This window comes from Rhinolophus sinicus, linkage group LG13 (genome assembly GCF_036562045.2).
Source record: "Rhinolophus sinicus isolate RSC01 linkage group LG13, ASM3656204v1, whole genome shotgun sequence".
Classification (NCBI taxonomy): domain Eukaryota; kingdom Metazoa; phylum Chordata; class Mammalia; order Chiroptera; family Rhinolophidae; genus Rhinolophus; species Rhinolophus sinicus.
In genome coordinates this window covers 11,404,255-11,428,689 of record NC_133762.1, presented here as the reverse complement: position 1 = coordinate 11,428,689, position 24,435 = coordinate 11,404,255, and the positions used below count along the sequence as shown (strand labels likewise).

General features: G+C 53.7%; 1 protein-coding gene across 9 annotated transcripts in view; it reads left to right on the top strand.

The window, feature by feature from the left end:
* The window catches only part of NTRK3 (neurotrophic receptor tyrosine kinase 3), a 337,252-nt gene that overhangs the window by 42,775 nt on the left and 270,042 nt on the right, over positions 1 to 24,435 (top strand). For all 9 annotated transcript variants that reach the window (XM_074317987.1, XM_019726720.2, XM_074317986.1 and 6 more), the window contains 2 exons: positions 17,125 to 17,199; positions 17,885 to 17,956. In XM_074317987.1, the coding sequence (XP_074174088.1) occupies positions 17,125 to 17,199; positions 17,885 to 17,956 (147 nt within the window). The remainder of the gene's footprint in view (positions 1 to 17,124; positions 17,200 to 17,884; positions 17,957 to 24,435) is intronic.

The window sequence follows — 24,435 nt, the reverse complement described above, 5'->3', positions numbered from 1 at the left end:
CGACTTTTGAGTGTAGGTCAAGGAGTGAGAGGTATGTTCAGCCTGCCTTCGCCAGAGCCCCAGATGGATCTGTCATTTACCTGGAAATGCTCGGGTCCATAGATCCATCCCCTGCCCCTCAGGGCCTGACCCCTGAAAACTTCGTCTCCCAGGCTCCTTTGCCGACTGGCTCCTGGCTGGGTCTGGCCAGTGGGAGGCACTGGTTGAGCCTGGCAGGCAGGAGCAGGGGAGACGGCAGACCCCCAACTCCCCTCTCAGTTTCGTCTCTGCTGTCTCTCTTAGTTCCAGCTCCTGCCAGCCAGCTCTGGGCTTCATGACACCAGCTCCTCTTTCATCCTTGGAGCCTGTGAGCTTCCCGCTATGGCTAATGTCTGAGTTGCAGTGTGGTTGGTTCCCTGTTTGGTTTTCCAGCAATTCCAACATATCACTAGTTTGCCCATTACATTTCCTCTGTCAAATACAGTATATGGGCTCCGTTTTTCTGATTGGACTCTGGCTTATATGGTATCTCGGGCACTTCCAAAGCGTCCCGGCAGCTCCCACGTGGGCTTGCAGAGAGTGCCAGCCGGTGGCAGAGGACGTGCGTTAGACTGGCCTCATTCTCTGTGCACACGCCTTTCTCGTACCTCTGGCAGCGGCAGGCAGCTGCCCCAGAATCCATGACCCGGTCCTGGCCCAGTGTCTCCCTGTGACCAATAACGGGAGGAGCACCTGCTTCTCTGCCTAGAACACTGTGCAGCCTTTTAGGCCCAGGAATCATCACCTCTTGGTCTCCGCCTTTCTCCCCACCCATTTCCCCCAGGCTGGGTCACTTGCTTCTTTGTCTGTATTCCCAAAACAGTTTATATAAATATGCCCTCTAGTACTCTTCCCATTAGAGTCACTAGTTCCCCTGTTAGTGGACAAGTCCCCTGAGGGCAGGGACCTGGCCTCGCTCAGTGCACTGCGGGGCACAGAGCAGGAATGCCCCAGTTTTACCCACCCCCGTGGTGCTGTAACCTGCCTGCCTGTCACGATCAGCTGGGGAGCTTGTATAACAGACAGGAGTCGCCCGACCCCGGTGAAGGCAGGCTCTCTGAGGGAGGGGCCTTTTTAAAAGGCTGGCTCGGTGACTTCCGGGAAGGCAGGGCTTGCGAACCATCGGTTTGACCGCGCGCTTGTTCCTTGTTACCGAGTCCTGCCATCATCCCAGCCCCCCTGGCAATATAATTCAACCTAGCAGATATTTTTGAGTGCCTGCTCTGTGCGAAGTGTTGTGTAGACAGACTCTTGCTACTCCAAGTATGTTTGCTGGACTGGCAACGTCTGCGCCACTTGGGAGCTTGTTAGGAAAGGCAGACTCTTAGGCCCCGACTCAGACCTGCGGAATTGGAGTCTGCATTTTCCCCAGCTTCCCCTGCATGTTACAGGCTGAGAGGCAGCGGTGCAGCTCCCACACTCGTGAGTTGCAAGCTCATTCCCTTTCTGATTCACTCTGTTTTGCTTCCCTTACGTTCCTTTCTGTAGCCCCTTTGGCACATGCAAAGGGGGGGACCAGTCAGGAGTTAGGTGAGATGATGGACCCCCCGAGTGTGGGAGGGAAGGGGGATAGGTGGCCTTGGGGAGTAGAAGCCTTTCTGGGCACACTGCGTATCTGTGTTTGGGAGGCCCCCTAGATGGGCTGTTTGGCAGGAATGACGCCCGTTTCTGCCATGGCCGTTTCGCTGGGCCAGGCATGCCGGGTGGAGGGCTGCAGCACGTCCGATTGCCAGGGAGCAGGTTGGCATTGATGCAAACAGAGCCTCCTTGCTCGCCTCCTGCCTTTGGGGCTCAAACCCAGCAGCAGGTTTCTAGAGGCTGGCCTGTCCAGCAGGGTCCACCAGGTTACCTACTGTTCAAGTTCAAATGGGTCAAGGTGACCCGTGTGCACAGTGGTTGTGACTTTTAAATGCAACCCGATTGTGACAGTGGTCGTGACTTTTTAAATTCAACGGGGGCAAGACTCTTTGCATATTGGAGTACACCTGCCATCTGCCCAGATTCGGGGCACCGGGCCTGGTGTGTGCTTAGGCCAGATTTAGAGTGAGGCTGATGGCAGGGCCAGGAGGGTCAGAGGCTTGTCTGAGAGGGCGTCTCGGTGGAGACCCTGTCCCTTTTCCCCGTCAGGGGCCTCTGCTGTGTGCAGTTGCACAGTCAGTGCTGAGGACACAGGGAGGGGGCGGAATACCCTTCTCTGAAGAAGGAAGCTCCCCCACCGCCCCGTGGTCAGACTAGCCCATGGTAATAACCCAAAACCTGCCGCGGGAGGACAGCTGTATATTTCATCTTGCGCTCTCCAGATGGGTTTAACAGACACTTGCAGGGGAACCAGGATTTCATTTGAGAAATGATATAGCAAGGGGTGTGGTGGGGCTGGTGGCAGGAAGTCAGAAAGTTGGGATGAAAAGGGGATACCTGTGGATGGCTCCGTTGTCACGGCTGGCCCCGTCGTGAAAAATGGCTCCACGGGCCAGCTCATACGACGGCCTTCCCATGCAGTGCAGTGTCGCTCTGGGGACAGGTACTTGGAGAGGCCCAGCTGGGAGCTGACGCGGCCTCCCCAACAATTGCCCACTCTTTTGGGTTCAGCACCCAATTTCCAATGTGTGTGTCACGTTTCTCCCCACACCAACAAGCAATTCTCAGACACCAGTGGGGTGTCCTACGGTTCAGCTCAATTCTGACACTATCTATCTGGAAATAGCGTCAGATTCCACAGGTTAAGGGCTCGATCGTAAAAAACTGTGCCCCAGCCCCGAACTTCAGATGCCAGCCGCAATCCCAGGTTGTTACCTGTGCTTCTGACTGACTGGCTACAGATTGGAGGTCAGCCAGCTGCAGGACGTGGGACGGTCCGAGGGACATCAGCAGGGCATAGGACACAGCGCATTTGCTCGGCAAGGTTTGCAGGGTCTCACCCAGCCCTCTCCTGCCTGTATTTTCCTGGTAGCCATTTGCATGTTTCTTTCCCAGGGAGTCAGGAATGCTGGTCTCCTGTCTTTACCTTTTGGTCTTGGGCCTTGGTTGGTCTAGCTCTCACCTTTGTGCCGAAACCAGGTGCATGAGACCCGCTCAGCCTCTTGTGGGCACAGGTGACCTCCTGCATAGGTAGCTACTCTGCACACATGGAGGGTCACCTGAGCAGCACCCTCCTTTCCAGGAAGAGTGCTGTACGCAGGTCACTGTGAGAAGGTGGGCTGGACCAGTGATGGAGAGGTGGCCCCGGGCGGACTTCAGGGTGGGCATGGGTCGGGCCCAGCTGGCCGCACCTAGAAGATGAGCATGAATAAATCTCTTAGCAACACGGGCACCTTTAGCCTTGTAATGTCCCCGGTCAACCGTCCAGAGGAGATTGCTGAGTGCCAATGGCTGTCGGAAACACTGACTCACTCTCGGGGTTCTTTGAGGTTCTGCTTTAGAGAATGGGGCCTTCTGTCAGTCGCTGCCAACTATGACTTCAGACTACACAGATCAGCTGGCTGGGAGAGGAGATGAATGAGTGGGGAGAGAGGCCAGGAGAGGAAGCCAGGGAAGTGAGGTGAGAAGACACAGAGCAAGGCTGCTGACACGCAGGGTGGTGGTGAGGAAAAGCACCCCCTGCCTCCCCACTGGGCGAGATGAATTAGGAGCGGACCCGGGAGTGAAAAGCAAGACGAGGGCTCACTCAGCAGGGTTTGGGGAAGCTGGGAAGCTGTAGTCCACGGGGAAGAGCCAACAGAGGTGTTTGGGAACGGCCTCTGGACCCCGACCCTCTTCAAATGCAAATAGATGTGCACATTTCAGCCCTGGTATGCAGTAGGCCCCCCTTATCCACGGGACGTGGCCCAAGACCCTGGTGGCTGCCTGAACCACAGATAGGAGTGAACCCTATATATACAACGTTTCTTCCTGTACATATGCCTATGATACAGTTTAATTTATAAATTAGGCACAGTATGCGATTAATAACAACTAATAACAACAACTAATACTAAAATAGAACAATGATTACAATATACTGTAATAAAAGGTATGCTAATGGCTTTGGAGCCATTATGAAATATTCAAGAGGGGAGTGACCAAAATTAATAGAATGCAGTAGACTTTGTTGTCAGGGAATTGACACTCTCCCGAGGGAAGCCAGACAAATGACGTCCCAACCCAGAGGTGACAGGGTCACATGCCTACATCGGTGGCTACAAAGAAATAATTTCCCCGTAATTGGAGGGTGAGGCTGGATCTGACGACCGCAGCTGGGTGGGGGTGGTTTGATAAAAACTGGGTGGAGGGAGGCAGATGTGGCATGTCAGAACCCCCGAAAGACATGTTCAGCGCCACAAACCTTCACTGGGCACCCAGGGGCTGGCAGGGGAGCAACAGTGGCCTTGGAGAAGAGGCAGGAGGGAGCCAGCCCTGGTGGCAGGGGCTTTGTTTGGCTGGTTTGTAAGTGCGGGCTGTGTTTGAACAGGAGAAGGAGGCAGTGGGGAGAGGTGGGGATGGGGGTCGCAGGCTATATGCAGCCACCGCCTCAGCCACTGCAAATACAGGCAGGTCGTCTCCTGGCCCTGGAGGCCCCTGTTCCTGACCTCAGTCCTGTGAAGCCCAGTGACTGCTGGGAAAGAAAATACCCCTTTTTCTCTGCGCTCAATATTTCAGTTCTTGCTACCAAATGTGTGGGGATTCCCCTCACACCAACCAATTCTCCAGTTCACTCTGGGTACCAAGTGGGTGTCCTACAATTCACTCTGACACATCCTACCTGGGGTGTCAGATCCCACAGTGAAGGGTTCCGTTCCCTTCTCCCCTTCAAATGCCAATCCCCAGTTCCGGTTGTCACCTGGGCTTCTGACTGTCTGGCTATAGATTGGAGGTTCCCAGGACCCCCTCCTTGGGTTTGATAATTTGCTAGGAAAGCTCACAGAACTCAGGACAACAGTTTACTTACTAGATTATTCGGTTATTATAAGAGGATACAACTCAGGAGCAGCCAGGTGGAAGAGACGCACAGGGCAAGGTGTGGGGAACGGGCTCAGGGCTTCCAGGCCTCCAGGGCCCGCCCTCCCGGCACCTCCATGAGCTTAGCCACTTGGAAGGTCTCCGAACTCTGTCTTGTAGGTCACGTGTGGAGGCTTCAGTACATACGCGTCAGTGACCGAATCATTGGCCGTTGGAGATTCAGTCAGCGTCCAGGCAGACGGGGCTGTAAGTGCCAATTCTTTAGTGATATGGTTGGTTCCCCTGGCAACCAGCCCTCACCTAAGGAGCCCCCAAGCCACTCATTAGTCATCTCATTAACATACAAAAAGACACGTATGGGGGGGACCAAATATATGTACATATTTTTATGTCACACTGCTTTTCTTTTTGGAGGGGAAAATAAACATTCTTTCATCTCCAGTATATATCAAACAATATGCTAGGTCTTTTACAAACACTTTTAATTCGTCTTTATGATACCTCCACAAAGGGGGTGTTGTGATTCCCATTTTACAGATGAACAAACTGAGGCCATGGGAGATGACCCCACTAGTCCTTGCCGGGCTGGAGAGCCACGCCCGATGCTGACTCCTGGCCTATGGTTTTTTCCTGCACCACACTGCTTCCAACTGTTGAGGGAAGGGGCAGGGAGGAGAAGGTCTGATTGAAGCTCCACAGGCTGGCTCCTCGGTGGATGTGAACGCCTCTCCCTAACGGAGCTTGGTGTTTCTATCGTCCATGACAGAAGGCTAAAGGGATACAGGGATGAGGGGCATGCAGTCACAGAAGCCATTCACAAGTCCCACTAGCCACCCCCCGCTCTTCCTGTCAGCGTCAGCCTGGAGTTGGGCCTCTGGGAAGCATTTCAGTAATGCAGTGGGATAGAGGAACGGTTGCTTCTGTCCTCAAAGGGCCTGTGGCTCTTTACACAACCCCTGTGTCCCTGCAGCCTTAAAGCCTTCCTGAAAGAAGTTTTGGTTTGGTGTGAGAGATATTTGTTTGCCATTGGGGGGTCTTGAGCCTGGGAAGGACATGTTCAAAGTCATCGCTGAAAAAGTAGAGCCTCAAACAGGTTAGGACACGAGGGCTGGAAGCTGAAAGGTTTGCTAAGAGGATGCTGCATCCCCAGATAGGGGCTGTAGAAATAAAAAGATGAGAGGACTTTCTAGACATATCATGGAGGAGGGAGGGAGTGGTAGGCCTTGAATTAGAGAGAGAGAGGTGAAAAGGTTCTTGGGTAGATACGGTTAATAGTAGATGGTACTTACATTGTCATTTTCTATAGCGCGCCCAAGGCAGACATCACTAATCAATCAGTCATCTTTTCCTTGCTCAAGGCAGACACCTTCTAAACACAGCAATTTGTGTTAGCTCTCGCCAACCCACTGGTATTGCACAGAAGCTGGAATCTACTCGCTATCTCTGCTTAATGTTTCAAGTGAGGAGGACTCAGCAGAGGTAGTTTGGGAAGCATTCAGGAGGAAAGAGTGAGCTGTTCTGTCTTAGGCGTCTGGGGAAGCGTATTGTGAGAACAAGCGCTGCAGGACAGGGGAGAGGTCAGGCGTCAAGGGTAGAGCTGGAGAACTGGAATTAGCGTCTGATTAGGCAGTAATTGAAGTCATGTGAATAGAAAGATGCCTTCCAAGAGAGTGTGAGTATATGGGGAAAAGAACAGAGGGTTTATTGCCGGAGGAAAGGAAACCGCTCACCAAGCTGAAGCAAGGAAAAATGAACAAGAGAAAAACCTGCCTTTCCTTTGCTGAGTGAGGGAGACCATGTCACGCCCTAAATGGAATCCTTTGGGAGATGAAGGAATTTCAGGGCTGGCTTCCTTACAGAGGACAAGAAGTGATGCTGTCAGTGCCTTCCTTTAATGCCTCAGGTGTAAGCCGGTGTTTCTCCCAGTGCTGTGTCTTTACAGGACCCTGCCGCCCTCCCTGCAGCGTCCCATGGCACTCCCCTCTTCCAGCCCTGGGCCGGCCCACCATTCCTCCTCCATCCTGTGACTTCTCTCTTCTTCTCTGTGGCTTGGTCCTATCCTGCTTCCTGTTCAGAGACAGCGGCAGGCACCGCCGATGATAGGATCTCGGCTTTCTGATAGTTACCTTGACTAATCACTCGGACACCCTCAGGTTCCAAGCATAATTATGCCTTCAAAGTCAAGGGCTCCCTTCCCTCCCAGTGACCTGGAATTACACTCCAACAGTGAAAATGCCCCGAGCCTTGGAGCGACGTTCCTGTATTAACTCTGAGGCAGAGTTGCAGTGAGGAAATCTACCCTCTTAATAGGGGAAAATATTGCCCTTGTAAGTTGTTATGCCATGCATTTCAGCTTAATGCTCACTTACCAATTCTCCTCTGTAACTTCCATATTGAGTGAATTAAGTCCTTCAGGCGGGTAGTTATTAAAGAAGTGATAAGTGCTTTATAATTCAGTAAAGGGTGGCCTGGCCATTTCATATTTTCCTCAGGAAATTGGCCACCTGAAGGGCAGCACTTCCAGGACCCCTGGGGCAGCTGGTCTCAGGCACAGAGCTTGCACTATTGGATTACTTTCAAGCCAGCTGCTCTGGCCTGGGCCAGACTCCCCTTCTTGCCCAGACTCTCTCCTCCAAGGCCCATTGGGGAGAAAGGGTCAAAGTCAACGTGTCCGTCCCTGCCTCAGGCTGTTCTGCTCTTCATCAAAGACCTTCTCTTTCTCTCCTGGCTCAAAAGCTGAGGTGTCCAGTAGGGAGTGGAGGTTTCGTGATCCACACGGATCTGCCCCCCATCCCTCCAACCCCACAAACACCGCTGGCTTTTTTATACTTAAGTCTCTTCCAATGGTTGGAAAAAATGCTGGTCCCATCAAGACCTTGGGAACCACAACCTTTTCAGGATGTGCCACCAGGACCCAGTGTTCTGAGGAAGACAGTTATGTATTCATTGGTTCATTTCAATGGTCTACTTCGTAGTTGGAATGGGCCTGCGTATCGTGTTTAACTAGTGAACAAGCCCGGCGGGTTGCCTGCCTGCCCGCCTGGAGTTTGCATTCCGTTAGGGGAGACACGATAAACAAGAAAACATGGATGAGAGGTAGTGATAGGTTTTGGCAAGTGATATCCTGGAGGTATCCAGAGCCGTTCTTCTCAAACTTGTCACTATTGACCTTGGGGACCGATAATTGCCGTGAGGGGCTGTCCTGTGCACTGGCACATATTTTAGTATTTAGTGACACATCTGGCCTCTGCCCACTTGATGCCGTAACACCTCCCCCGTCATGGTGGCCAGAAATGTCTCCAGACATTGTCAAATGTCCTCTGTGGGGCACAGGCCAGCCCTGGCTTGAGAATTGTTGATCTAGACCAGGGGTGTCCAAACTTTTTTTAATGTTTTTCACCAAGGGCCATATGCGGTAAAATACACCAACAGCCGGGCCACTCACTTGAGGTGAAGTACGTATTGCCTCACCTGGTTTATTTAAGTAAATTAAATATATTTTTGGAATTTGCTGCGGGCCAATTAACAATGGATTGCGGGCCGCAGTTGGCCCGCAGGCCGCAGTTTGGACACCCCGGATCTAGAGGAATGTTATAGAGAATGACTTTGGCTCAGTTGGTCAGGGAAATCGTCTCTGAGGAAGGCAAGGACTGGTGTTGGACTTTCTGAGATATTGGGGGAGGGCCTGGAGCTCAGAGAGAGGCCCGACTAAAGATCCACATTTGGGTGCTGTCGGCATGTTGTAGATGGTGTTCTGAGCCAGCAGGTGGGTGTGAGCCCCCGGGCATGGCAGGGGGTTTAGAATGGGGAGACTCTAACATTTAGGGAGCAGACAAAGAATATGGAACCAGCCAAGGAGACTAAGAGGGAACAGCCAGAGGAGTAGGAAGAAACCCAGGAAAGAGTAACGGACTCCATGGGGAAGAGAATGTTTCAAGAAAGAGAGAGGGACCGGTCAGCCAGGTGAAACGCTGCCGAGAGACTGGTGCCTCGATGACAGAGACGAGTGTGGGTTCGCCGTGTGGGAATCCCCAGTGACATTGACAGTGTGGCTTCAGCAGAGTGGGGGGACGAAGGCAAGTGGGGAGGAACACTCAAAGGGAGCTGAGGAAGGAGGACCTGCAAGCATCGACGGTTCTTTTGGAAACATTTGCCGTAAACAGATGCAGGGACATGAGTTGGTAGCTGGAGGAGGACGCGGAGTCAAGGAGATGTCATTTCAAACGGCTGCCCCACGATGTGCTTGGATGCTGGTGGGAAGGCCTCGTAGAGAGACGGGGACGGTACAGTGGAGAGGGAGAAAGTATGAAAGAGCCCTTGAGGAGCCGAGAGGGGTGGCGGGCCAGGGAAGCCTCACGTGGGATGCCGACGGAGAGCTGAATGCCTGCGTTCTGCTGTTGATCACCTTGCGGGCTCACTCACTCACTCAGACGTCACTGCGCGTTTGCGGGGCGCTGGACGCACAAACTCCTGGTGAAGGCCGTCGGCATAAGGTGAAGGGAAGATGGAAAAGACGTGCCAAGGAGCCAAAAGCACGCCTGTCTCATCTCTTCCCATGTTTGGCGAGAGGGGACCCTGCCCCCCTTCCCACGCCTGACCCAGGATGAGCAGCAGACCTGAGATCTGGCCCCGGGGCCACCGGAGTCCTCTGGGGTCACCCTGTGGCGGGGCCCTGCAGTGACGCCTGGGTATCTGTCCCCAGTCGGGAAGGTGAAATGCTGTCCCCAGGGCCACATCCCTCCTCAGAGATCAAGTTCAAGGTGCCTGAGGGTCAGACTAGGGCTCTGGGCTGCTCAGGGGTACCAGGGTGAGGCCTGCAGGCCCTTCTCCTGGGGTAACGGCCCTTGCTGGAGATTCTGGGGGTGCACACGCGGTGAGCGAGACAGATAAGATCCTTGTTCCCATGCATCATAGTTCTGGTGTAGAGACACTGACGACAAACACATAATCAAATAAGACAATTACACATGGTTGTTAAGGGCTGTGAAGGACAGAAACGGCTTGTGCCCGAGTGCAGCTGGGGGGGGAGGAGTGGGTGTGCGCGTGGGGTCGGCGGCTTCTCTGACAAGGTGACCTGTGAGCGGAGGCCTGAGGGGTTAACAGGAGCCGGCGAGAGTGTTTCATGGAAGTTCCGGTAAAGGAGAGGGGGCAGGCCAGTGGGGCGGGTGCTGGGAGAAGGGGCCAGGGAAGCAGTCAGCGGGCAGCTCACGAAGGACCTCATGGGCCGTGGATTGTACTGTAAGAGCCCAGGGAAGTGGTTGGAGGGTTTTATGTAGGGGACAGTGATCGCTGTGGCATAGAGACTTGAAGGAGAGTTAGATGGCAGTGCTAGCGGGCAGGTGCGACAGGTGGTGGCTGCCTGCTGTGCCGAGGCGTGTGCATGCTGGGGTCCCCTACCTGAGCCTGCCCAGGTGACAGCAGTGCACACGGAGAGGGACGGATGGACTAGTGAGGGCCAGGCCAGGCTGGTCCCAGCTGGGGGCCAAGCAGGACGGCCCAGACGGCCAGTGTGGACTGGCCGAGGCCCAGATGAAATCTCACTCCTGGGAGTGCAGCCTTGTGTTAGTGGGGGAGCTGAGGGGGTGTCCTCTCGATCTTTTCTCTGTTGGGAGACGCAGCATCCAGAGAGCACAGGTGTGTGTACCCACGTTCCCAGCTCCTGGTGTGAGCTTTGGAATGGATCAGGGAGCCGACACATGCTGTCGTCTCCCATCTGTTCCCCGCACGATCGGAATGTTCCTTTCTGCGGTCCCGGGGGCCCACATGCCGGGCTGGTTCACCGTGGTCCTCGGCGTGCAGTTGCTCGCAGAGCTTGTGTGCGAATGTGCTGCCAGCCCCAGAGGGCTCCCAGGTCCTCGGGTCCAGCTCCCCAGCTGTCGAGGGAGGGAGAGCCGGGTGACGTGGCTGGTGTCATCCGAGGCGACTCCTCGCCAGGCCCTTGGTGCCTGAGCTCCACGGGGCTGTTGCTCCAGACCGTTTGTTTATCATGCTAAACATATCTGATAATTGAAAGCTAATGCTTCTGTCTGGATCACTAGACATAATATGCCTGGATAACAAATCAATTTCCTCATTGCCCTATAAGACTTTGAAGTCAAATGCACAGCATGTTCCGTGCGTGTGTGTGCTCCGATGCTGACTTGTTAGGAAAGGGATTCCAGGCTGCTTTCCCCAGGCCCCCAACTCCGTACTTCAGCTCTGCTCTCCATCTTAGAGCAGGATCCAGGTGAGAAGGGGATGGGAGCCTCCGGTCTGATGGGGAACAGTCTGGAGAGGAGGGACCTCTGTACACAGCCTTGTTATGCGAAGCTCTGGTGTCCTGAGTGGGAGAGCTGGCATACGTGCATACAAAACACGTGAGAAACGCCACTTTCAACTGCCTCTCGCCAGGATGCATCTCCAAGAACGGATATACGGGCCGTCATGTTAGTGGTGCCCGCAAGGAAATGTGAATTATGACTGTACCTCCAAGAATACTTCAAGTATCTGGCAACCTCAGTTAACCAGAAAGGGGATGCAAAACAGACATGGCGGGCAAATCCATACTTCACCTACGTGTGTGCGCGCGCGTGAATCTTCTCACATTCTCTTAGATCCTTATTCAGAGTCTCTTAACTCTTACTTAGCGCAGAATTCCAACAATGGTAATGGAAGCGGCTGTTTACTGCCCTGGTGCTATGTGTCTACACTGACCCAGGACTGAGGCATTGCCTCAGCAAATCCTCACAATGCCCACATTTCCAGTCATTGGAAAGGAGGCAGGGCCCTGGGGTCGGGTGTTCAAGGGGGTGATGGCTCACAGCCTGATAGCAAAGGAAGAGCCAGAACCCACTAACGATGGCTGCAGTACCCATTAAAATTCAAGAACTGGGTCAGGGTTGGGCCATTTTGAGTTAGGGGCACAAATTCAGCTTACGCCAAGAGCCTCAGAGCTGTCACTGTCACCGCGCAGGAGACTGGTTAGGTTGGTTATGGTGGTTGAGGTTCAAGAAAATGTAAGTCACGTTCCGTCTACTCCACTTAAAAAGTCAAGGAGTTTGAGGAATGCGTATTAGAGGAGCAAAAAGGAAACACCCAGCAAGGAACTTGAACATGCAGAGGTTTTGCATTTAAATTTAGTTGTCTGGAAAATTTGGTTATGAAGAAGCTCATTAACTGTGGTGGGAAATGACAGTGAAAATAACAGTGACCTGACAGCAAGGGAGGAGAGAGGAAAGATTGGAAAAAGAAAGCAATCCTGGGCCTGCCAGGTCTAAAGGAAAGAAGGCAGTCCTTTGTCCCACCAACCGGTCCCTTGTCTTGCTGAGTATCCAGGTGACAAGGAGCGTTCTGTCAGGTGGAGGGGGCCTTAGTTCCCTCTGTGGGGGTGGGGCGTGGACATCTCAGCCTTCTAGAGTTTTCTGTGTAGAGGACTTAAATATTGGCATTATAAACAACTCTTAAACATATCCACATGACACCTTTTTAATTAAAATATGGGCCACACAGTCTGTCCTGTCTAATTTTTATATGCTTGCAGATTGCCAATTCATTTCCATATTGGCTCAAGCCGAACAGAAGGAGAAAGAAAGCTCTGGTACAAAAGCACAATTGAATGTATTCCAGCACAAAGGAATTTTATGTGATATTTTCTATGGATGCATGAATTAATACTTCGCTGTGCCCTGGCTCATCCCTCCACATGGGTGTGAAGCATTTACTATCTGTGGTCTGGGCTTTTCTCTCCAGAGCTGGGTGCTGTCCTTGTGACCCATGGGGCGTGGCTTCCCTCCCGATCGCTTTTCCACGGCTTCGGAGAGACTGTGCACAGCGGTCCCCTGGCAGCGGCAGGTTCTCTGACCACGGAGGCCCACCTGGGCCCCACGGAGGTTTCTGGGACCCTCAGCCGTTAGCCCAGCTCTGCCTCTGGCCTGGAGCTCAGAATTGTCATGACTTTAGCCTTACTTCCTCCTTTTCCCGGGAAAAGTGTTGCACACTTGCTCTTGTCATAGAGTCGCGGTTCTGGGGTGTCAAAGAAGGGCAGTGGGCACGGGACAGGGCACGGAGCTGACGTTCTAGATGGAGCATTTCACGTTTCTGTGCATAAAGAGGCCTTAGAAATGCCAAAGAGGAAACTGCAGTGGAGGGAAAAGGTTTGCTCTTGGCCAGCAGATTGCAGCAAGAGCTCCATGAGAAGAGACCATTATTGCTTCTGGAATGTGCCACCTGGATTGGACCGTGGTCCCATGGGCCAGAGAGCCCCTCATGTTCCCACAAGTGATGCCCTTGGCTCAGGAGGGTCCGGCAGCCATGGCTGTTGATTACTTTCCTCTCGCCTGGACCCAGTGACCAAGAGGCAAGTGTTTTGGTTTTCACCTGGGGCCACGTAGTGTTTGCGGCATAGCCGTCATTTTAAAATTGTTGCTGTTTTAAGCCCTGGAACTCTTTCTTCAATGGCAGTCTTAGGCTGAAGCCTTATATAAATAACAAAGCAGGGTATCTGAACCTCGGTACCATGGACGTTTGGGGTTGATACTTCTTTGTGGTGGGGCCTGAATGGTGCATTTTTGAGATGTGTAGGCGCGTCCCTGCCTCTGTCCATGAGCTGCCTCTATCGCTTCCTTACCCCCCGTCGTGACCAAAAATGTCTCCAGACATTGCTGAATGTCCCCTGGGGGGCACGTTTGCCTCCCCTTGAGCGTCACTGTACTAACAGGATGACGTGGCCGTAATCTACTTAAAGCAGGGATGGGCGTCTGGAGCCACCTCGGGCACCCTCCCCTTGCCACACGCAGACCGTGCACAAAGCCCGAGTGGACAAACAGACTCTCGCCGTCCCGCTGACTGTTCCTGGCGTCGCTCTGGATTCTTCTGCTCCCACCGCAGGTGTGTCCCCGAGATGCCCCCGCAGGACGGGCTGGTGCAGACTGTGGCCCTGACAGGGTGACTGTGACTGCCCGCTCAGGCTTCACGTGCCTCACCTTCCTTTAAACGTGGTTGCTATTCAGTGGGTTTCAAATGACAAACAAAGGCTCCATGAAGACAACCTGGACCACCCGGGAATGTCCACGAGAGGAGACGTCACAGTGGAGCTGCACCGGGCCCAGGTCCCCAGTCTGCATGGACGAAAGCAAGCCAAACCTGCCCTCACGCTTCCCCTTATTTGTGTATTGTATGTTCAGAGCCTGCCTCTTCCACTTTAATGCCCGGCCTCCCTAATAGCGTGATGCAGCCGGCAGAGGTACCATGACCGACCCCCGGGGGCTGGTACCCAGTGGTGAGTCCCAGGCAGGCTTGGCAGACGGCCCGCCGATGTCCTCTGCATGTCAGGCCCTGCGCGGCCCTGGGAGCCCGCTCGGAGCAGCCGTCTCTGCACCGCCTGACCCTGCTTGTAGCTTCTGCTCGAATAGCTTTTCCAGGAGGGGTCGTGAATGGCAGGTTTACTACCCCTCCACCTCCTGCCGCATGGACTCTTTATCAGTGATCGCTGAGAAATGACAACTTCCAGGAGAGCCCTGATGCCGTTTTTAGCTTGAAAACTGAGAAAGGATTGCTCAGCTTCTGCAAGGCACAGGGTTAAAAATAGTGATCACGGCAAGCACTTCCTGCGGACTGACTATAGCGTCGTCTTTCAGGCCTCATGTCGTCCTTATGCTGCAGGGCTTCTATTATCCCCATTTGACAGGTGAGGAGACTGAGGCACAGGCAGGGGAAGTGACCTGCACAGGGCACGTAGATAGAGACCGCGGTGGGACCGGTGTGCTCCAGCCAGGTCCCACTTTCTCTACAAGGCCAGAAAATCAGTGTTTTAAGCTGGTTTCTCCAGCAACTACTCAGCTCCATCTTTGTAAAGTAGCTGTAGGCAATAGGAAATGAACGGATATGAGCACTGAAGTTGGAAACTCATCTACTTTTCACGTGTCATGACGTAGGATTCTGCTTTTGACTTTTGAAAACTAGGTGAAAACTGTTCTTAGCTCTTGGCCTGACAAAAGCAGGCTGCAGGCTCGATGTGGCCCGCGGCCCATAGCTTGCTGGTCCTGTTGTCGAGCTCCGACTCCTAAGCACACCACTGCACCGTGGCTATAAAAATCCCATTCCTCAGTATAGGAAAACTCAGACCCAATAGAAGAAGCCAGGACCCTACTCTGGGGAGCAGAAAGCCCTGGGCACCAACGCATTGCCCTTCCATGTCTCAGTGTGTGCCTGTGTCTGGGGAAAGTCAACTTGTGGGCATAAGGACGTGAGTGCGAGAAGGAGAAAGTGTCAGCATGCAACAAGGATGGACAACTCAACCACGGTCAAAACACATTTATGGAATCCCCATGTGGGCTACGGAAAATGATTTCATTTCTTTAACCAGCTTGATTGTTGGGTGGGCCCTTGTCTGAAGCTGGGGTCCTGGGAATGAACGCTCGTCTGGAGGACCATGCGATCTTCTTTGTAGTTGACAGGAACCAATGGCCCACCCAGTGAACACCGTGGCGGGGGGCACAGGGTCTGGCATTGGTCATTCTTTCCCTTCTGGCCTTTTCATCTGAAATGGAGCCAGGGGCCCTGCCCTAGTCTGAGGCCGTGAGGCTTCCAAGAGAAGACTTTGGCCTTGGAATTTAAAACTGAGCTGGCCACCTGCTCCGTGTCCCCAGCAGATGCCAGTGTGTCTGGCTGCTCAGCGGGGGCCCCGAGAGAATGTGATACTAAATGGCTCTCTGCACACCTTGTCACCGTGCGGCTCTGAAATGCTTCCAGAGGCCCTGGCCGCTGGCACCCTGTGGCCATTTCTGGCTCTGGCTCTACTTGGTGGCAGATGGCAGAGCTGTGGGTGTGGTGGGTCCAGGGAGGAGACGTCGGGAGAAGGCGGCTGCCCCTCTTCTGGCCTGAGCGAGCCTCAGGTAGCTGTGTCCCAGGGTGAGCTGTCACCTCCATGCCCTTCTTGCTAAGAGGGTGCTTGGACCTCAGGGACACTGACGGGAGAGTGAGACCGTGGGGGAAGGGTAGGCAGCAGAGTCCTTCTCTTGAGGCCCGTTGGGGCTCCTTGGGGTTGAGGTGTGTGAATGGCAGCCTCACGTAGCTCTAGAGCTGGAAAGAGCCATGGTAATCAGTATTCCGATGGTTCTCGACCTGGGGACCCCAGGAGCAGTGCTGGACGATGTTTGTACCGGGCCTTTTGGCATATAAAAACAACACAAACTTACAGAAATTGAACCCATGCTCATGACGAGCCCTCCCTTGCTTACAGACCTTGCGAGTTCCTTTGCTTTGGGTTGGAATTTATCTTCTGGGTGGGTTAGAGCTGGTTTCTATATGTTGATCAAAAGCTCGGGTTAATGCTGATTTGTATCTTGGATGAATAGGTCTGAGAAGATGAATTCAGTATTACTTAATAAATGGAGGGTGCTTGCTTGACATGAACCTCCTTAAACACAAGGTCTCTTGGGATAAAGTTCTAGAAGGAGATCTTTGTGATGAGAAGGGGAGAAGCTGCTGACCTAGTACAACCCTCTCCCTTTACAAGTGAAGACACAGGGGGCCCAGCGAGGTCAGCGCTCTTGCTCAAAGCCACGGGATACTTAAGTCACAGAGATGGACCAGAATTGGCTGTTTGACTACCGGTTTCACCACCTTTCCGTGACACCCTGGAGCCTGCCCGGTCCTTCCGTTGTCCCTTCCTGGTGGAGTCATTTCTGCCAGACCAAGCCCTGGTGCTCTTGAACTCCAGAGGGATTGGGCTGTGGTCAGCCTGACGGGGCGTCAGTGTCTGGACTGTGGGGCCTCCTGAGGAGGGTGTATTTTCCTCCTGGGCTTTTCCACCCAAAAGCCATTCCCATCGCACCCCCTCCCCCAAACGAAGGCAAGGAGACAGAAGGGGACTAAGTCACCAAGGTCACCAAGACCAACAGGGTGATTGGGTTTCAAGTGTTTAAAGAGTCGAGTCTGCCTGGAGCTGAGGGGGGGGGCGTGAAGTGCCATCCACGGGCCAGGCGCTTTGGATCTCGCAATGGGCACGTCAGGCATGTGTGATGTCACTGTGCAGGGGAAGGAACTGGGGCTCAGAGATACTCGGTGACCTGGCAGAAGGCCTGGCTCACGCGTGACTGATGGGGACACACACCCAGGTCTCTGGCTCGAAGGCCAGCGCCTTTCCTGTGGCCCTTCCACTGACCTGAGCCCTGCGTTTCTCCCTCCCCGCAGACACATAGAGAACTGGCGCGGTCTGCACACGCTCAATGCCGTGGACATGGAGCTCTACACCGGCCTCCAGAAGCTGTGAGTGCATGAGGCCCGGGAGGGGCCTCAGGGGGGAGGCGCTGGGGGGTCCGCCGGGCCCTCCCGGGCAGGGCTGCAGTCTGCACTTGCCCAGGGGTGGGTCCTCTGGTAGAGTTGGCACCGCCTACTAAGGAAATGTCTGGGGCCTCAAAGCCCAGCCCTGCACTCTCCCACATTCCTTTATGCCTAGAGAGGCCAGGGGGCTGCATGAAATCTCACTCTGGTTAGAGTTTCAAGGCAGGACCCGAACCCAGTTCTCCGGGCCGCTGTTCTCTCCTCAGCCCTCTGCTTGGCTCATGGTCCCCGTGAGCATGATATTTTCCCGCCACCTCCTCCTCCGGCCTTCAGTGCTAGGGACGGGGGGTGTGGGGGAGGGGGGAAAGGCACAGAGGGGCCTGTTGTCCTTGCACCAGATTCTTGAGCAGGAGCCGGTTCTTAATGCCCTTGCCAGGCTGGGTAGAGGGCAGCGGCCACACTGACCACACACGTCCCCAACCGTCTCCCAGACCCCAGTGGGTGAGCCCGGATGCCCCCCACTTGGCACCCCCAGTGGGACCGCCCAGGGACACTGATGATGTAGAGGCATTCAGTTCATCGAGGCGCCTACAGGTCCAGTTTCAGCCCCAGCCCAGAGCAGACGACCCTCTGCGCCTATGCTCTGCTGACCCACTTTTTCTCTCTCCAGGACCATCAAGAACTCAGGACTCCGGAGCATCCAGCCCAGAGCCTTTGCCAAAAACCCCCACTTGCGCTACATGTGAGTAAGCTGGGTCCTAGGCTGCAGGAGGCTGGGGGCCACATGGCAGGGAGAGTCTGGGAAGAGAAGCAGGGGCCTGAGGTCGAAACCTGGTTGTGCCACTGTGTGCCCCGGGGCAAGTCCCTTAACTTCTCTGGGCCTCAGAGTTTGCCTGAAAATGAGAGTTGGGGGTTTGATGAGCTCAGTTACCTTCCAGAAGGAAAAGCCTAGTGTCAGGGTTTAGAGGGAGGGGGTCTTGACTCCCAAGTTTGTTCACTTTTCATGATGAAATGTGCAGTTTTATGGGAATGTAAATGATAAGAAATTCCATTCCTATAGGATGTGAATACTACCCTTCTGAGACCATCTGTGGGACCGTGTGTGTGTGTGTGTGTGTGTGTGTGTGTGTGTGTGTGTTGGGGTGGGAGGGTTGCAAGAAGAGGGCGAGCAGGCCTGGAAAAGAGCCCAGAGGAGTGGAGACACCTGTATATGAGGTCACACAGCTTTGTTTGGGACAAGCTGCAGGTCACATGGCTGTGGGTGGGGTGGCTGTCTGTGCCTCCCCCCCACCTCTCCCGTCCCCCGACCTGCCATGACTGATGGTGGAGGGGCCACCTCAGCGTCGGCTCTGGCAGACCAGTGGGGAGAAGCACGTGACCTTGGTGCTTCCTCTCCAAGCCTAGATCTGGGCCGAAGACTCTGGGATTCTCTGGGAGGACCGCCATTTCTGGGGAGAAGGTGGGCTTGAAAGGACGCTTGGGGTGGGCGATCGGGGGAAATACCAACCTCCTGCACCCACAGGGTGCTTGCTGCCAGGATAGTGGCCATTGGGACGCCCACTGGGACTATTCCCCGAGAGCAGAGCTTCCTCTGGAACCAGGGCAGTGGGCTGTTGTGTTAAGGGAAAAATGGAGTTGTGCTGTGCAGACAGGTCTTTCCTTTGGCCACCTGAGAGCTGGAGGTGGAGGCACTCAGCATCTGATAAGGAAGGGCCGCCGGCAGCCAGGCTGGGCAGGAATCTCAGGAAGAGGCAGAGTGTCTAAGGGAAGCTCTTGGGAAGGGGCGGGGAGGGGCGGTAGAGAGAGAGAAGAGGTCACGGAGAATCGGAGAATCGTGGTGGGGCCGAGGGTCCTGGCCGCACCTCCCAGGGCCTGTGTTTTCCTGGCACTTAGTGAGTGCTCGGTAAGTATTTTTTAATCAGTTATGCCCACCCCTGCATCGTGCTGAGCTTTCTTTCTTCCCTCTGGAGATAGCACCGGGCATGGCCATTGCTCAGGGCCCGGTGTGTTAGCCACGGGGACACACCTCCCTTTAAGGGGTCTCATTGCGCTGTCGCCCCTGCCCTCGTCCAGCCTCTGTGGTGGAATTCTCCAGATGTGTGTCCTCTGCAGCGGGAGGCATGGCCAGGGCCAGAGGAGGCCCTTTAACCAGATGTTCCAGGTGTTTATTTTATTGGGGATCTGAGTTTCCATGTAAACGGTCCCTGGGGAAGACGGTTGGACCTCTGAGCAGTCTCCCTTTTCATATTGCCTCATCAAGGGTCACAGAGCTAAATGCCTGCAGCGTGCCAGGTGGGGACAGTGGAGGCTGAGGACCACGTCCCCCTCTAAAGGGGGGCCAGTAAGCCATTGCAGCTGACTGCTGCCGTGGTCGGGGTGTGTGTGCTCTTCTTGCCAGACTTACTGTTCTTTTTTTTTTTTCAAGAAGAGCTGGAGGTGCAGTGAAACCTCTCAAGTTTTAAATCCTGGCAACTAAAAATAAAACCTCTCAAGTCCATGGGCCAAACAGGACTGCTCCTTGGGCAGAAGATGACACACGGAGGGCTCGTTTGTGCTCTAGGGTCATAGCCGGGGGAGAGAAGCTGTCAGCATGGAAGCCTCTGTTCCCTTTGGGATGGTGGCTGGGTGCTCATGCTGTAGAGCCCCCCAGGACATTGTGTCACCCACAGCTCTCAGGGGAGTCATGCAGGCTTTGTGACCCCTGCCGTGTCTTGGGGACATAGAAGCGGGAGCAGGGCTGCCTCTTGGGTACGTGTCTCTGAGGGGCCATAAGGGAACCTGTCTTTCACTTACCCTTGAATCCCAAACGAGGGCGTGAGCTGCCCTCTCTTTGGAGCTGACGGTCTGCTGGGTGGTGGCGGTGACAGGATGGTGGGGCTTTGTGAGATCCCCGAGGCTTTGGGGGCTGGGTGTCTGGTTGGAGTAGGTTCTGATGACAGCAGGCAGCCTGCCGTGACCTCGGGCCCTGTTTTCTCCTGGATGCGTTGGCCAGCTCTTGCCCAAGTTCTTGCTGTGGGCTACAGGGGGATTAAGAGTGAAGGATGGGTCACCGCCGTCCACAACAGGTAGGGCCTGGCTGCACATGGGGCTGAGTTGGTTGGTCAGTTTGGTGTGAAAGGTCAGGCCCCGGCTGAGGGGCCCCCATAGTCATGGGGTGGGGGTGGGGAAGTCATCCAGAAGAGCCCGGGGCTCCCAGAGAAGAGTCGAGGTGGAGGTGTTGGCATGGCCATGGACAGGTTTATTTGTTAGCTTTTTCCATGTGTGGAAACACACCCCAAATCCCAACTGGGTGAATTTCCCGGCAGCTTCGGGACATCTTCTCCCAGCAAACGGGCCAGGTTTCTCTGCTGTCTCATAGCGTCTTCTATTTCTGTCCCCTAGAAGCATTTACAAGTCTGTGATTGCCCCAGCTGAGCAATCATAGGACGGTCACTTAACTCCAACGCTAATTACCGAGCCCTGGCTTGGTGGCGGTTTTTCTTTTTTTTTCCTTCTTTTTTTGGGGGAGGATGGGGGGTGATGGCTGAGAAGTCTTTTCCTGTCCTCTCTGTACAGAGTAAGAAGCAGGAAGTGAAATCACTGCCCCCTTGCTGATGTCAGGCTGTCCCAGTTGGTCTGACTGGCTCCCCACTTGCCCCCACCCCCAGCGTATTGTCTGTCACTGCAGTTCTTCCTCTTGCCAGACCCTGAACCAGAGGGGTTAAAGCAGAACCAAGCTCTCTGCCACCAGGAAGGCTGAGATGAGGACACTTGGGTCCTACTTCAAGGTTAAGGAGTGACTGCTCATCTCCTCTTGACTGCTTCAGTCTCCTCTGTCTTACTGTCTGTGAAAAAATGAAATACTGGTTCATATACATCAAGAGAAATCCTTTTTGAGAGACTGGAATATTCTTGACCCTTACATCCTTTCCCCAATCTTAAGGATTTTGGATTAAGGATTCTTAAGGATAAGGATTTTCCCAATTGATACTTGGAAATCGCGACTTGCTAATCTGTAAAATGGGCATAATAATGATGCCTGCTTCAGGGGAGGCGTGTGGTCAAGACGAAATGACAGGAGGCACATCCAGCACGTAGCCCAGTGCCCGGTCATAGTCGGAGTTCGGAAATGGCGATGGCTAATAATGACAGTAATGACAGTTATTCTTGGTGGTGGTGATACTAGAATCAAAGAGGAGGGACGGTGTAGCAGGCATTCTGGAGAAGCTGGCTTCCGTCTTACTCTGTAGTCCGTCTCTCAGGGGCCTGGGAGATTGTATCCTCAATCCCTGGTGAGTTCCCTGAACACTGGCGAGTAAACCCTGGTAGGTTCTCTGTTCTCTCCATTCAGGCCCCTGCCCTAGAGTTGTTGTAAACCCTGCCTCCCTCCCCGCCCCCCATGCTGTTAGCTTCAGAAAGGACCGGAGCACTTGTAACCGATGGGCTTCCACGTTGTCTCCATCCGATTTGAGACCACGACCTCCAGCACTGTTGAGCGTTGGTCCAGTGGCCGAGTTGAGCAGCTGGCTCATTTCTTCTTTTGGGGGGGGTTTGTGTTCTCTGGTGTGGCTCACACACTGGCTGGATCTCCACAGTCAGGGGTCCCCTTAAGTGATGTAACCGTCTGTCTGTGAACTTCACTCAAATGATGGCAATTTCTTTCATCTGTGGAACACTTCTTGGTTTTCCAAAGTGCTTTCTCCTCCGTGATCTCTTTTGTTTCTGGTACCATCCTGGGTGGGGGAGCGCGGGAGGCAGCCTGTGTTAGAGCCCAGGAGGCAGCCACAGGGAAGGTCTGACGTGTAAGCAGCGGAAATGGAACTGCCACGAAGTCCTCTGATGCTCTTCCCAGGAATCGTTCTGCTCTCCCTCCTGGGCCGGAAAGGGTGATGTTTTTATTGAAGCAATTAAAAAAAACAGTGATTAAAATGTCTCGACAATTGCGTCTAAAAGGTGGGCAGCAGCAGAGAAGAGGGAAAGACTAGGGTTGTGTGCTTTTGCAAATCCAGTCCCACTCCTCACAGTAATGGAAGTCAGGGCGCTCCTATGCCCATTTCATAGATGAGAACATCGAGGCTTAGAGTTATAACTGAATTGCTTCAAGGTCACACGGTAGTTAGTGGAAAAGCCAGGACTTGGCCTCTGATCCCTTTGGCTCTGAATTCCGTGGAGTGTTCTACATCCCAGACGTGTTTTGTCTCTGTCTCTAGTAGTCGCAGAAAGAACTCTTCATGGGAGGGGTGTGGGGGGATCTTTACAGTTTTATTAGAGCTGCTAGTTCTTTCCCCTGGAGATTTAGCACCAGCCATCCTCATAGAGCTCTGTTGAGAACGCTCTGTTAAGCTGTTTTTCCTATTCAGGTCAAACCCTGTAACAACACTTACATTATAACCTGAATATCTTTATTATAAAAGATTTCTTAGCATTAGCCTATGGCCCACTTATTTCCAAGAACATGTAATGTTACAGCAGCCAAAAGAATTTATTTAATCCCTTAGGTTTGTTGTGGTGGGATCTCTCTGGTGTTCGGTTTCTGGCTTTTTCCCCAGAAAGCTCTGGATGCCATGTGAAGTTATTTCTCTCTATCCTAAGCAGACGCATACTTGGTCTTCAGCTGAGACAGCCAGCCCGGAGTGGCTGACCTGTGTGGGCGCGTGATGGCGCGAGGAGGGGGAGAATGTCCCGATTTGGGCATGATGGTGTCAACTGTGTGATTTTCACAAAAAGAGAAAGTCAGCAGCCCTGGGTGGGTGGGAGACAGGAAGTGGCCAGAGTCCCAGCCTTTTCAGGACGCGGCCGAGAAGGCAATACATTTTTTCCTGAGGTTGTTGGGATGAAAACATGGTGAAACTGATTTATTCTGTGTTGTAAATCACTCAACGCCTTTTCTCCTTGAAATAACCTCCCATCCTGGGTCCCAAGACAACGCATAGCTATTGTATCAGTAGACATTGGCCCTCCGCCTGCCCCTTTCCTGTGCACTGAGACTTTTCTCCAGGTCCCAGAGGGGCTGATAACTGGCACACTTGTCCCCTTACTGGTTCTCCACAGCTGCCCTCCCTTCTCTGCTCTACGTGGAGGACTCAGGCTTTGAATGCTGTGTGGCTAACAGTCAGGAGCATGGGCGTTGGAGACAGAAAGGCCAGGGTTCAAATCCTAGACCTTCCACATCCTACTGTGTGACCTCGGAAAGCTAGTGAACCTCTCTGAGCTTTGACGGGACTATAAGCTTCTCCCTGCACAGGACTGTTCTGAGCCTTCACCAAGACGACGGTTAGAAAGTGCTTACAATCGTGCTTTACGAAAGACTCAGTATGATCTCGCTGTTCTTACTGACTTCCTCCTGGCTCATTGGTCTCTGATTTCCCAGAATCGTAAATAGTTGAAGCCGGAAGGGGCCCTAGAGGTGACTCCCCAATGTATGTTTGTATCCTGCTCCCGTCCCTGCCCATTGGACTCATATGTTAAACTGTCTTCTTGCCATCACTACTGGGGTGGCTAAGATGTCAGATTTAACTTGGTCCAAACAAAATTCTTGATCTCATCCCCCGTCCTCCCTCGAAACTTGTTTCCCCTCAGTGTTTCTTGTTTTTGTAAGTGGCACCATCCGCCAAATGATGGCGGCCGCAGCTCTTCTCTCCCCTTTGCCTGCCCTGCTCCACCCTTCCACCGTTTACTTCCTCAAGTCCCTGAAATGGTCTGTATCCAGCCAGTCCCCTCGCCCTCCTCTCTGTCCAAGCCACCATCCTGTCCTTGGCTCTGTGGTAATAGCCTCCCGTGGGTCTTCTTGCCTCCGCTTTTGTCCCCTACATTTCCTTCCCAGCCCAGTTGCCGGAGTGATATTTTAACACGGAAATCCGATCGTGTTGCTCTGCTGCGTAAAAGCCCTCCGGTTACTTCTTGCTTTACTTGCGATAAACGCTGAGCCCCTTACCAGGGCCACAGGATCCAGTTCATTTGGTTTCCGTCTCGCCCTCTGCTTTCCTTGACCTCTTCCCCTCGCTCTGCCGTATCTGTGAGGCTCCTTCAGTCCCTGGAACATGCCGAGCTCACCCCCCCGGGGACTCTGTACTTGCTGACCCATCGGCCAGACGGATCACCTGGCCCAGACCCTTGGTTGGCTCTTTGCCATCCTCCACTCTGAGGTCACCTTGGCAGAGGCCTGTCTTAGTGGCACTTCTTTCACACCCATCACTCTTACCTCATGTGGCTTCGCAGTTTCCCTGGCCCCTTATTACCGCT